Source organism: Eubalaena glacialis, chromosome 8 (genome assembly GCF_028564815.1).
Source record: "Eubalaena glacialis isolate mEubGla1 chromosome 8, mEubGla1.1.hap2.+ XY, whole genome shotgun sequence".
Classification (NCBI taxonomy): domain Eukaryota; kingdom Metazoa; phylum Chordata; class Mammalia; order Artiodactyla; family Balaenidae; genus Eubalaena; species Eubalaena glacialis.
Genome location: NC_083723.1, coordinates 113,193,641 through 113,206,451, shown reverse-complemented (window position 1 = coordinate 113,206,451; position 12,811 = coordinate 113,193,641). Strand labels below are relative to the sequence as shown.

General features: G+C 43.9%; 1 protein-coding gene across 1 annotated transcript in view; it reads left to right on the top strand.

Annotated features, from left to right (window-relative positions):
- The window catches only part of CREB3L2 (cAMP responsive element binding protein 3 like 2), a 124,025-nt gene that overhangs the window by 85,911 nt on the left and 25,303 nt on the right, over window positions 1–12,811 (top strand). The window contains exons 4-6 of the mRNA XM_061198773.1: window positions 4,598–4,773; window positions 6,420–6,507; window positions 10,974–11,158. Of these exons, the coding sequence (XP_061054756.1) occupies window positions 4,598–4,773; window positions 6,420–6,507; window positions 10,974–11,158 (449 nt within the window). The remainder of the gene's footprint in view (window positions 1–4,597; window positions 4,774–6,419; window positions 6,508–10,973; window positions 11,159–12,811) is intronic.

Genomic DNA, 12,811 nt, shown 5'->3' with positions numbered 1-12,811 from the left:
TCAACCATCTAAGTTCTAAGCCATGGTGCTCTGCTGATCTTTTGCCAATGAAATAAATCTACAAAAATAAGGTCACGTAGAAAAATTGTAATACATATTCTGCTGATTCCCTTTCCCTTTATCCTTTGTTAACCCCCTACCTCATAGGTTACATTTGTCATTTTGTTTTCTATAATTTGATCTTTATTTCCACTGAGGGAAAAAGTACAAGCCAATACCTAGTAGTTCAGAATGAAAGCTTTTTTCTCTAATTTCAACCGCCACTGGAACGGTCTCACCAAACTTCTTACTGGCTAACTTTCTTCAACTGAAATCATTTATTTTATTATATAATTGGTAGATCGAATCAGTCAATCTACAAATATTTATTGATATGGTTCACAGTTGGTGGTTTAGAGGAATTATTATGGGAACAAGGTGTAACTATTTGTTGCCATAGGTTCTGATGTAATGGATTTAATTTCTTGTGTATACATGCAGCTGTATTGTATCAGCCAGCTGTATTCCTGCATAACAAATCACCACTAAACTCATTAGCTTTGACAACAATCATTTGTTATTAGAGTTCACATGTCTGTGCCTTGGCTGGAGGTTGGCTGATTTAGGCGTGGAGGGTCAGGGGCAGCTGGGTGATTTTGCTGATTTCAGCTAGATTCACTCACATGTCTAAGGCTGAGAGTTAGCTGATCTTGGCCAGGCTCGTCTGGGAGCAACTCTGATTTATGTGTCTGTCCTTCTGGGATCAGTAGATTGTCCTGGCACATCCTTCTCAAAAGTGTGATGGCAAAGGTACAAGTGTGTAAGTTCAGTTGTACAAGTACATTTCAAGACTTTACTTGTGTTACAAAGCTAACATCCTTTTGGCCAAAGCCAGTCATGTGGCCAATCCCAGGGTAGGGATTAGTCCCCAGTGGGAGGGCACTGCAAAACTACATGGCAAAGGACAGGGATAGAGGGACAAATGAAGAACTGGAGCCAGTTATGCAATTTATAACATATATTAAGGTACTCATTGACTCTTATTAAGGCAAGGGACTCTAAATGGGCCACTTGACTCACTAAGGCTTCTATCTAATAATTAGCATCATAAACTATAAAGCAGAGCAGGCAGAAGAAGGCCATGTCCATGTGTGATCATCCAGGGACAATATATTCCCAGTATAGGAAATTTAGAAATAGTATGAAACTAGAGAAAAAAAAAGTCACTCATGTTCTGAATTATTCTCCAGAGATATTTTTACTATTTTGACATATTTCCTTTCAGTCTTTTTTTCCTATCACTTTCTTCATTAATAGTACATAAATTTATATTCAGGTTTTTTCCTTAATATTCTATCATAACTCTTTGCCTTGTTATTAAAAAGGGTTTAAACATGTAACATTACTGGCTGCATAATATTTCCATTGTATGGATGTACCCTAATTCATTCACTTTGCCCTTCCTTTTTACTCTTTTGGTTACTTTCAGTGTTTTGTGATTATAAATAATGCTGCAGTGAGCATATTTGTGCACACATCTTTTTAAAAAAATTTATTTATTTATTTTATTTTATTTTTGGCCGCATTGGGTCTTAGTTGCAGCACACAGGCTCTTCGCTGTGGCACAGGGCTTCTCTCTAGCTCTGGCACGCAGGCTCCAGGGTGCGTGGGCTCTGTAGTTGCGGTGCGCGGGTTCCCGAGTGTGTGGGCTCTGTAGTTTGTGGCACACAGGCTCTCTGGTCGAGGCATGCGAGCTAAGTAGTTGTGGCACGCTGGCTTAGTTGCCTCGCGGCACGTGGGATCTTAGTTCCCTGACCAGGGATCGAACCCACCTCCGCTGCATTGTAAGGCAGATTCTTTACCACTGGACCACCAGGGAAGTCCCTGTGCACACATCTTTATCTACATGTTTAGTTGTTTCTTTAATGGATCGGGAGATCTGGGTCCTGCCACATATTTGCTGTGTGATTTAGACCAGCATGTTAGTTTCCTCATCTATGAAAAGACATATCTGAGGCTGATGGCCTTAAACTTCTTTCTAATTCAAAAAATATCTTTCGAGGTAGAGTAATAAATTGCTGTACTGAAATGGAAGCATGAAGGCAACACCAGTTGTTTGTCCCCAAAAGGCTCAGGGGAGGAGAGGCAGCTTCCTTGGGCTTTTCTCTTGTAAGAGTTCAAGGGAAGTTTTGTTTCATAGTTCACGTATCATTATTTGTCCTTCAGTCTCCATCTCTGATACAGCAAAGATTATATAAAAAATTTTAAAATAGGGGTGTAGGACACTGAGCATTAAGAATATAAACTATCTTGACCTATTTTATGAATGTGTGCGCTTTGAGAATGGCTTAGCCAGATTGGAAGAACTAATTTCATTACCTGTCTCTATTTTGCTTGTAATTTTGTATTCGCTTTTTGTATTTATTTTTGCCTTTGTGCCTTGTGAATTATGTTTCATCACAGTAATTGTAACCACCCAGCCATGGGATCTGGCCTTATCTCACCATTTCCTGGTAATTGCATGTGACCTTTTTCTCGGGGATGCCTTCTTAACTGTTAATTTTAATATACACTGAGACTGTATTTCATCTTCCTATCTCTCTTCCAGTCTCTGCGAGGGGTAAGTATACACTGAGACTGTATTTCATCTTACTATCTCTCTTCCAGTCTCTGCGAGGGGTAAGTATTGCTCACTGTGGACAGGCTGGAAGTGTTGACAAGGCAGAGGTATGAACACATCATTGCTGCGTGGAGAAAATGTGATCTGTGCTCTCTCTGTCTCTCCAGCCCCTCCCCACATGTGTCCTAAGCGTGTCTTCCTTACAGGTGACAGAGACTTCTCATTCCTAAGCTCATTCTGGGAGGGGCATTAGATACTTCGTTTGGCTCCTCATCCAGTTGCTTCCCCAAGCTGAGCTGGGGGGGCCCATCTGTCCAGCAGGGTTCTGCATCACGTGCAGTGTGGTCTCCATCCTCTGGCTGCTTTCAAAAGGACCTTTGTTACCTGCCCCTCCCGCTCGGCCAGGATGTGGCGCACACCCCGGGAATGATGGAAATCCTCCATCACCCCATAGCACTCCGCAGCTCCATAGAACCAGCTCTAAAAGCAAACACCTTCAACCAACCTAAGTCTTGCCTGTCTTTATTTTACCTCAGGAAATAAATTGGGGCTGGAATAATTAATTGTGTCAATTATAAATTGGATTTGGGGGAAAATTATTTTCCATGGTGCATGTGAATCTAACCTTTCCCTGTGTTTGAAGGAAGTTGCTTATGAAATACAACCTTAATAATTGCGAACTTTAGTTTTTAGCTTCCGTGCCCACTCTTCCACTGCCCTCTTGACAGTTCTGAATGATGTTCATGTACCTTTTCATAAGAAAAGTTGAGCCCAATTCTTGAGTGTAAAATAATTCATAATGTGAATGACTTTGCTCCCCTGGACAGTAATAGCTCACGAAGCACCTGATGTGTGTTTTTGTGTGTGTGTGTGTATGTGTGTGTGTGTGTGTGTGTGTGTGTTTAAACGTTTTCATAAAGCAAGGGAGCATATCTTTGCTTTATTTTAGTCTCGTTTTAGTAAAACTGGTAACAGGTGAGGAATGCTGGCTCTGGGAATCTCCGACTTGTTTTCTCTTGTTCTGCACCTGTTTGCAGCCTTCTTGCTGTTGTTCCCTTTCCTGCCCTCCTCCCTCCTTTCCCAGGGCTATGCTGAGGTACCTGCTCTGATGTAACTTGGTAAGAAATGCAGGGTACCATGCAGGCTCCCAGGAGAATGTCATTGAGTGATGGAGGTGCTTCTGTCTGTTCTGTGCTGTTGCTTTGTTGTGATCCCCAGGCCTGTGATCGTCACGAAAGCCAGAGGCAAGCCAAGACCAGACTTGGCAAGATGCTGCCCTTTCCTCTGGATGAGCATTTCATCCATTTCAGTAAGGGGCAGATGTCTGTTACAAACTCTGAAGTTTCCTAGAGGGCTAAGTAAAATTCTGGAAGTCTAGGTCAGGTGTAAGGCATAAGCGGCGTTGTAGAGAAGCAGACTAGGACCAATGATGGGGAGTGAGAAGAAAAAAAAGAAAACAAATAACCATCCACTGGGGAGAAGGACAGAGACCTGTCTCCAGTCCTGTCTCCTGAGACCCTGGTTGACAACCATTCGCTTCTTTCCTTCTTATTTTTAAATGTATATCTTTCTTTCTTATTTTTAAATGCATTTCTTTCTTTCTTTTTCTTTTCTTTCTAGATAATATATTAATTGGTTTGAAAACCAAAAAGTATAAAACACGACACATTGAAATTCTCTCTCCTATCCTATTCCCCACCCACTTAGTCTCCTTCCTGCTCTGCCCAGAGAGCCTGGTTTCTTTCTTTTATATGTATCCTTCCAGAGTTGCTTTAGGCATCCTTACACTCAAGCGAATGCAATTATAGATTCTCACTTTGCCATTCATGTTTTCATCCATTTATCTCCTATCTCACATCCTCATTTTATTTCCTTTTATTCTACTCACAATAATTCTTTGTTGGAGCTTTTTTTTGAGGAGAAAGGTCAGTGCCATTTGTTTTACTTATACCTGATGCCCTGAACAGATTCACGTGTGTGCTTATCTTTTTCCCACAGATGAAGTGGAGAGTGAGAAATGGTACCTGTCTACAGACTTTCCATCAACAACCATCAAGACAGAGCCAATCACGGACGAGCCGCCCTCAGGACTAGTTCCGTCTGTCACTCTGACCATCACTGCCATCTCCACCCCTTTTGAAAAGGAGGAACCCCCTCTGGAAATGAACGCTGGGGTATACTCATTTTTCCTCCATATAAACAGATTGGATCAAAAGATACGGATCCTCATTCTCCAATAAGGCATTTAATCTTTTTGGAGCTAGTGGTTGTATATGTTTAAAGATATATAACTATATATGTATGTATGTATGTAAAAATTTATGTATATATCTAGGATATGTTGATTTGGTGTCAGCATTGCATATATCACTTCCTTTAAAGGCATTTCCAGAAAAATTGGTAGCAAGTCTCATTTCATTTTTTCTATGATTGCTATTATAAAATTTTAAAAATACATAGATATCCATGGGGAAAAAAAATTCTCCCTGGAACTGATTTTTAAGCCAGTGGAAAGGGAGTGGTTATGATGATGATGTGATCCATGGCTTTCTGTGCCATGGCAATAGGGAATGCTAGTGCCTGTGTAATACTTTACTTTCCTAGTGTAGTGTTCAGTTGCCCTGACTTAATTCAGGGATCTCCCACCTACCAGTTCCTAACGTATTCCCCGTGGAAAACATAAGAAATCGGGAATTTCTTCCTTGCTCAGTTCCACGCCTACAGCAAGTAGGATTTAGTTTTACTCCACCTTCTCTTTGGGTATTTCAGTGTCTGGTGATGGACCAGAGTCATACTTGTACATCTTCTTCCAGATATTGGAATCCAGTCCTAACTTTCCTTAAGTTCAAAGTCACAGGCTATAAACAATGACTCCACTGACAGTCTTGAAGTCAGATCTCCTCTGAGCGAGGTATAGTGGCCCACCTGCTCAGGAAAAGGTAGCACAGCAGTGGTGGGGCCACGAAGGCTCTGCTGCGTACTCACTCCTGTGCTCTTTACCTTCCATCCGTGTGGAAGATGAGGGATTGTGGACAGAGCACCTCTGCACTGCCCTCTAGAATTCCCTTCTCAATAGCTGCCTGAGTCTGTGTATCGGACTAGGCTTCTGGAGTCTGGAGTCTGTATTAGTCTCCTTGCTCCATGAGATTTTAGTTCAGTTCATTTTCAAGCATGTCACTAAGAAAGGGCAGGGTCATGGCCTTGCTCCCCATGCATGGGCCAGAGACCTTTCCTCCTTCCCGTACTCAGTGTTTCGCGGTTAGGTGCTGTCAGTTGTCAGGAACCTGGAGAGAATGGATGCAGCTGGGTTCACACAATTCCTACCGCAGGACACACTGCTGGAGGCCATGACCCTTAAAAATGTACCAGACTATTTTGTGATAAAAGGCCTTTATAGTACCATAAAAACAATAGAAAGAAAGCACTGATAAGTGAGCCCTGGATTTTTTTTTTTTTTTTTGGCTGCGCCATGAGGCTTGTGGGATCTCAGTTCCCCAACCAGGGGTTGAACCCAGGCCACAGCAGTGAAAGTGCTGAGTCCTAACCACTGGACCACCAGGGAACTCCCGAGCCCTGGGTTCTTAATGTTAGAATTCTGAGGGTTCCGTCACCTGTACTGCCAGGTTTGACAATGAGGGAAAGGTTAAGGACTAAAACACCTCCCTGTCCAAGAAGCAGCCTGCACTCAGCCGGGCCTCGCCAGCCCCAGAGAAGCAGGGCTGCCCTGGGAGGAAGACACAGATGACAAATAACTCCCCCGGGGTGTTTCTTCAGGTTTGTTATTGGTTTTTAAAAACTGTGTTTGAAATTCTTCCTTTAGGTTGATTCCTCGTGTCAGACAGTTATTCCTAAGATTAAGCTGGAACCTCATGAAGTGGATCAGTTCCTCAACTTCTCTCCTAAGGAAGGTCTGTCCACTCCCTCCTTTGGGTTAACAGTTGTGGGTGCACCGTCTAAAGAGATGGGGAATGTGCGAGACAGTGCTGGGGTTGATTGTACCAAAGGCAGAACTTGCTTGATGAAATAGCTCTGTTCTTGATTGTAAATACAAACTTTGAAAGCTAAGTTTTTCCAGCTAAATCTTTAACTTTTACTCCTAGGCAGGGTGAGTTTTCAGCATGTTCATAGACTGCTGTGACTTGGGTGCTGACAAGAGCACAAGGGAACCGCTGCCCTCAAGCCATCCTGTGGATAAAACCCAGCTCCCTGTCCTGGAGTGATGATCAGTAGGGGCAAATAGGCACATATCCACAAAGGCACCTGGCCTACTTACAACAATTCTAGTTTAAACCCTTTGTGAATTCACGGTTTATCTGTCTGACCAATTCAATGTTTTTGAATGTTGATTTCAGATGACAGTTGTTGCAAGGAGCCTCCTTTGTTCCTGCATCCCGTTGGGCTTCTTGCCATCCATTTAGAATTAAGTAGTGTCACACTTGGAGTTATCACACTTTCACTTTCTTCTTTCTCTGTGTCAGTCTTTTTCTTGTCCCTATGAAGCCCATAGTTAGGAATCCTGAACGCAGACCCCTAAGTCTCATGGAGTCTAGGAAGCTCTCTCGGCATTTTTTTATTCTTTTCTTCCTTTTTTTTTTTTGGCTGCTTTGGGTCTTCGTTGCTGCGTGCGGGCTTCAGGAGTTGGGGCGAGCGGGGGCTACTCTGTTGCGGTGCGCGGGCTTCTCTTGTTGCAGAGCATGGGCTCTAGGCGCGCAGGCTTCAGTAGTTGTGGCACTTGGGCTCAGTAGTTGTGGCGCACAGGCTTAGTTGCTCCATGGCATGTGGGATCTTCCCAGACCAGGGCTCGAACCCATGTCCCCTGCATTGGCAGGTGGATTCTTAACCACTGTGCCACCAGGGAAGTCCCTCTCAGCCTTTTTGAGTTACTTTGCACAGATCCTGCTCTTAATTCTGTGCCTTCAGACACGCCATCCCCTCCCTTTTTATTCATACTTTTGGCACAAGGTTAGAAGGATAGCTCATCGGTGTGGTCGACAAATAGGAAATTAGTATATGCACTTGTCATGGGAAGGGTATCCGTGCTACAGTGTAGATGTAATGTGCAGATGTTACATAGGAGCAGTGCTCACGGAAACAATGTCTACCTTCATTCCACCAGAAACATACTCAGGATTTGATCCGTGACAACTTAATCAAGGTTGGCATTTACCCTTTATCATCAGTAAAGAAAGGATTCTGTTTTTAAAATTAGAAATACGGACTAAAATCCACATTGTGACAGTATTTCTTTTCACTGAGTGATATACGTTTTAGTGCCTTTCAGCTTTATATACTGCTCCAAAGTAATTCCTTTCATTTTTGTGACACCAGTTACAACTATCACATACATCTTGCTTTTTAAATCTATGTTGCAATATGCTTCAGAAAATGTCACAACTGTACCAGTGAATCCCCTAGTGGCTTCGGAATCTGGGATCACTGGAGGAGAAACGTTTCAAGGGTAAAGTAAATGGCCGTCCTTCCTCATTATCCTGGATATACAGAGAGGAGGAAATTCAATATCCTTGAATGCAATGGGGCTTCTAGGCAAAGTAGCCGGTTGTCCCCAGCCCTGTCAGTAAGTAATCCAAGAGCAACATTTCAAGTGATATTTAGAAATCTGATACTGAGGCACCTGTGGCCAGGGCAGTAGCTCTTAATAAGTAGGTAAGAGGAGATTCGAGTTTGCTTCACTTTTCCTGCCATGCCATTTTCATTTTTTGTGGAGCACCTTCTGCTTGGAAAGGAGAAAGGTATTAGAATAATTAGGGCTCTGCCTAGTGAAAGGGACAAGTGAGCTCTGGTATTCTTGGTTAGCTCTCCAGACTAACTGCTCAGCATGGCAGACAGCGGGAGCCCCTGTTAGGTTTGGCCACTCCTGGGTTTAGTTTTGTTTTGTTTTTGGTTTGCTTGTTTGTTTGTTTACCATGGTTAAAAGATAAACATTGTTAAAAGATAAACTCTAAAAAATTAAAAATTTTAAGAGCTTATTTGAGCAAAAATTAGTTACATTCTGCAGCGTCAAACCAGTTACAAGTTTCCACCGACAGGAGCTGAGGGGAGACTTTTATAAAGAAAAGGTGGAAGCAAAGTAAGGAAATTATTATTTTTTTTAATTAAATTTTTTATTTTATTTATTTTATTTTTGGCTGCATTGGGTCTTTGTTGCTGCGCGCAAGCTTTTCTCTAGTTGCGGCGAGTGGGTGCTACTCTTCGTTGCTGTGCAGGCTTCTCACTGCAGTGGCTTCTCTTGTTGCAGGGCATGGGTTTAGGCGCGCAGGCTTCAGTAGTTGTGGCACGCGGGCTCAGTAGTTGTGGCTCACGGGCTTAGTTGCTCTGCGGCGTGTGGAATCTTCCCGGACCAGGGCTCGAACCTGTGTCCCCTGCATTGGCAGGCAGATTCTTAACCACTGCACCACCAGGGAAGCCCAAAGTAAGGAAATTATTGATTGGATATAACTTAAAGCCAAGTTGGCTGTTTGTGACCGGTTGTCCTGGGTTTCAGTCTGGTAACCTCAAAGCATTTAGAGGCTTAGATTTTGGTTTGCCTACGTAGGGCCACCAGAGCACTGGAGCCACCCCAGTCTGATGGCTTCCTTGCTTAATTCATCTGACACCACAGAGTGCCACAGGTCGTCATGGCATTGGGAAAAACTTGGTTAACATGCTTGGGACTCCTTCCTAGGTGAGCACATAAGTTTAAGGCGCATACCTACCCTCCTTAGCTGCCTGGAAGTGGTGGCAGAAGAGTTGGCAGTGGAGATGCATAGGATTGTTTTAGAATATTCTTTAGCTTTAAGAGTGCCCATGGACTCTAAAAAACCAGGGAGGTCTTGGGCGGAGAAGCATCTAGTGAAAAGCAGTATGTTAGAAAGAGAAAAGAGATGGGTTAGAGAAAGAGAGAGAAAGAAAGTGTGCTGTGAATGGGAGTGGGCGCGGGGGGTGGCAGAGAGAGACACATCACCTGTGGTTACCTAGGATATTCAGGGGTCTCAGTGGGCGAGAGAGCCGTCTGGTTGCAACTTGTCACCTCCAAAGGCAGCTATGGGGGGACCCTTTCTCTTAGGTGAGTAGCTGTGTGTCAGAAAGTCTCTTCCCATTCACAGTACATCAGGCAGGAGACTGAGGCCTCTCCATGGCCCCGAGCTGTTCTCTGGCCGAGGAAAGCCAGGTGTGTATGAGGCCTCCAGGCTCCTTGCCCAGTTCAGAGCCGCTGCACTCAGGGCTCTGTTGTCCTGGGGGCTCCAGGAGGGGTGTGGAGTGAAAGGTTTACCCAAGGTCATGTTCCTTGGCTCAGGAACAGCAGCTGGCTGTCAAGGTATTTCAGCACAACGTGAAGATTTGCAGGTCAGAAAAAGAGTGAGACCCCAAAGCTCGTTTGTCAGGTTGAACTCAAGAGTGGCTTCCTCCCTCAGGAACCCATCCCTCCTGCCCTGGAAATGCAAGATTGGCACCGGCTAAGGCTCAAAGGCCCCGGCAGAGTGTGTGGGTGTCTCCCTGAGGAGAGGCGAAGGATGCTTAGATGCTGGAGGACTTTGTGGGAGGCATCCCTCCCCCAATTTGTCTTCCAATGCCTACCTGTCTATCCACAGATGGATTGGGTATTATCTGAATCAAGAATGCCTGGCATCTGGCCTATGGGCCCTACCATGCACATTCCTCCAGAAACAAATGAGCTTTTCTCAAACACTCATGGGCTCCCTGCTTTTGCTATTAAAAAAAAAAAAAAAAGATCCTAATACATTAACATGGTTTACAAGTCAAACTATGGAAACTATATGAAATGAATAGAGGGAAGGTTATGCCAGCACTGTCCCTACCGACTGTAATTTCCCCTCCCCCCATTACATCATAATTTTATTAGTTTCTTATATACCTTCCAGAGTTTCTTTACGCAGATACAAGCAAATGGGGGTCTGTATTCTCTTTCTCTCCTTTTTCATACAAAAGGAGGGCTACTTTATACACTGCTTTGCACCTTGATTTATTCCCCTCCTCTATAGGCTGAGACCAGCAGACAATAATGTCACATCTACTGAAACCCCCATTGACCAAAGTAAAACTGAAAAACCCAATCCAAAAATGTATCCAAAATAAAGCCTGAAAATCAAGCCAAGAGCACCTGCCACAAGGCCATATCAAGGACTGCGGACTTGGAACCCAATAATTCAACCTTTCAAATTTTTTGAAAGAAACACTCCTAAAGTTTAACCTTAATGGTAATACATCTTGGAGGCCTTTCCATATCCACACGCAGAGATTCCTCATTCTTTTGTTCAGCTGTCCTGAGTTCTGCTGTAGGGATGTTGAATGTTGAACTGCCCCAAGTCCTGCTCTGTTGCTCCCTGATGGATGCAATCCGTTCTTTTCCCCTCAGCCTCCGTGGACCACCTGCACTTACCGCCCACCCCTCCCAGCAGCCACAGCAGCGACTCAGAGGGCAGCCTGAGCCCCAGCCCGCGCCTGCACCCCTTTGGCCTGCCGCAGACCCACAGCCCCGCCAGGGCCCCAGCGCGGGCCCCCTCGGCACTTGCCAGCTCCCCACTCCTCACCGCACCGCACGTGAGTGTCACCTGCATCCCTGCACCCCCATCCCCCATTCTGTCACTCGGACCTTCACCCAGCGTGGGTACCATTCGGAGCCTGTAGGAAGTTTTAGGTCTAACTGCTGAAGCAGGGGGATGACAGTCTTAAAGAACGTTTTCTAAGAACTGCCTGTGACCTCATCATGCTAACACATTCTCTTCCTTTCCTGTGCACACTTCCAGTTTTTATTCACATGTTTCTTTTTTATAGCTACAAACATGAGGAATAAAAATGTGTTGTTATTCTTCTCAAAATTGTATCACAAATATCAATTTAGGCGGTCTTTATGACCTATGATAGGAAATAATTTATTTTTTAAATAAGCAATCTTTGATGAACTGAAAAATCGCTCTGAGAGTAAATGCGTTGATGTCTAAAGCTCAAAAATATAATTTAACCCTTTTTGTCTGTGGTGCAACTCTTAACCCAGTGACTCAGGATAGAAATCATGAGTCAACATTCATCCCTCACATATATAATTTTTCCAAATAAAAATTAGGGGTAGGGCTTCCTTGGTGGCACAGTGGTTAAGAATCCTCCTGCCAATGCAGGGGGCATGGGTTCAAGCCCTGGTCCAGGAAGATCCCTCATGCCGCGGAGCAACTAAGCCCGTGCGCCACAACTACTGAGCCTGCGCTCTAGAGCCCACGAGCCACAACTACTGAGCCTGGGTGCCACAACTACTGAAGCCCACATGCCTAGAGCCTGTGCTCTGCAACAAGAGACGCCACCACAATGAGAAGCCCGCGCACCGCAATGAAGAGTAGCCCCCGCTCACCGCAACTAGAGAAAGCCCACGTGCAGCAAAGAAGACCCAACACAGCCAAAAATAAAATAAAATAAATAAATAAAATAAATAAATTAAAAAAAAAATTAGGGTTAGATAATTAACTTCTCATTGTTCTGAATAGTCGATTGATTTCTATGAGGATTTAAAAATTAGTCAGCCTTATTGAATTTATAATATCACAGAGCAAATTTGAATGAAATGAGTTATTTAAAAATTCTTAGAAGAATCATGTATTAATTAACATAATTTTGAAAATTTGAGTTCAGTCTGTGTCAGAAACTCAGAAAGTTCTAGATCTGTGGCCACGTTCTTATATATCACTATTACCGAGGGCCAGGGAATTAACTCTTTCCACTCCACCTTTGCCTTCTCTCCTCTAACCCTTCACTCCTTTGATTACTGAAATAGTGTCCATCCTATGGATTTGTGGATCCTACCACAATTAATCCATTCCACGTGGTCATGGAGGAAATCCTTCCCATATCATACCCTGGCTCAGCATCTGTGTTGTTTCCCTATTATCTGTTGGCATCAAGCCCTCATACCTCTGCTGGGTACAAACACCCTCCTACGTGCCCAACCTGCTGCTGCTTCCAGAACTCCTCACCCCCTCTACGCAGAGTGGCTTCTTCAGTTACTTTTTACAATACTGCCTTTGTTGTAATGCCCTCCTCTGTGTAAATCACCCCCTTTCTTTCAGGAAGCCCAATTCAAGCCTTATCTGCTACCCTAAGCCTTCCCTTATCACACAGACTCACATAAGCATTCTCCTTCTTCATATTTTTAATGTACATTGAGTGAATATTACAGTCTAGCATTTAATTGCTCTCATTCTTTCA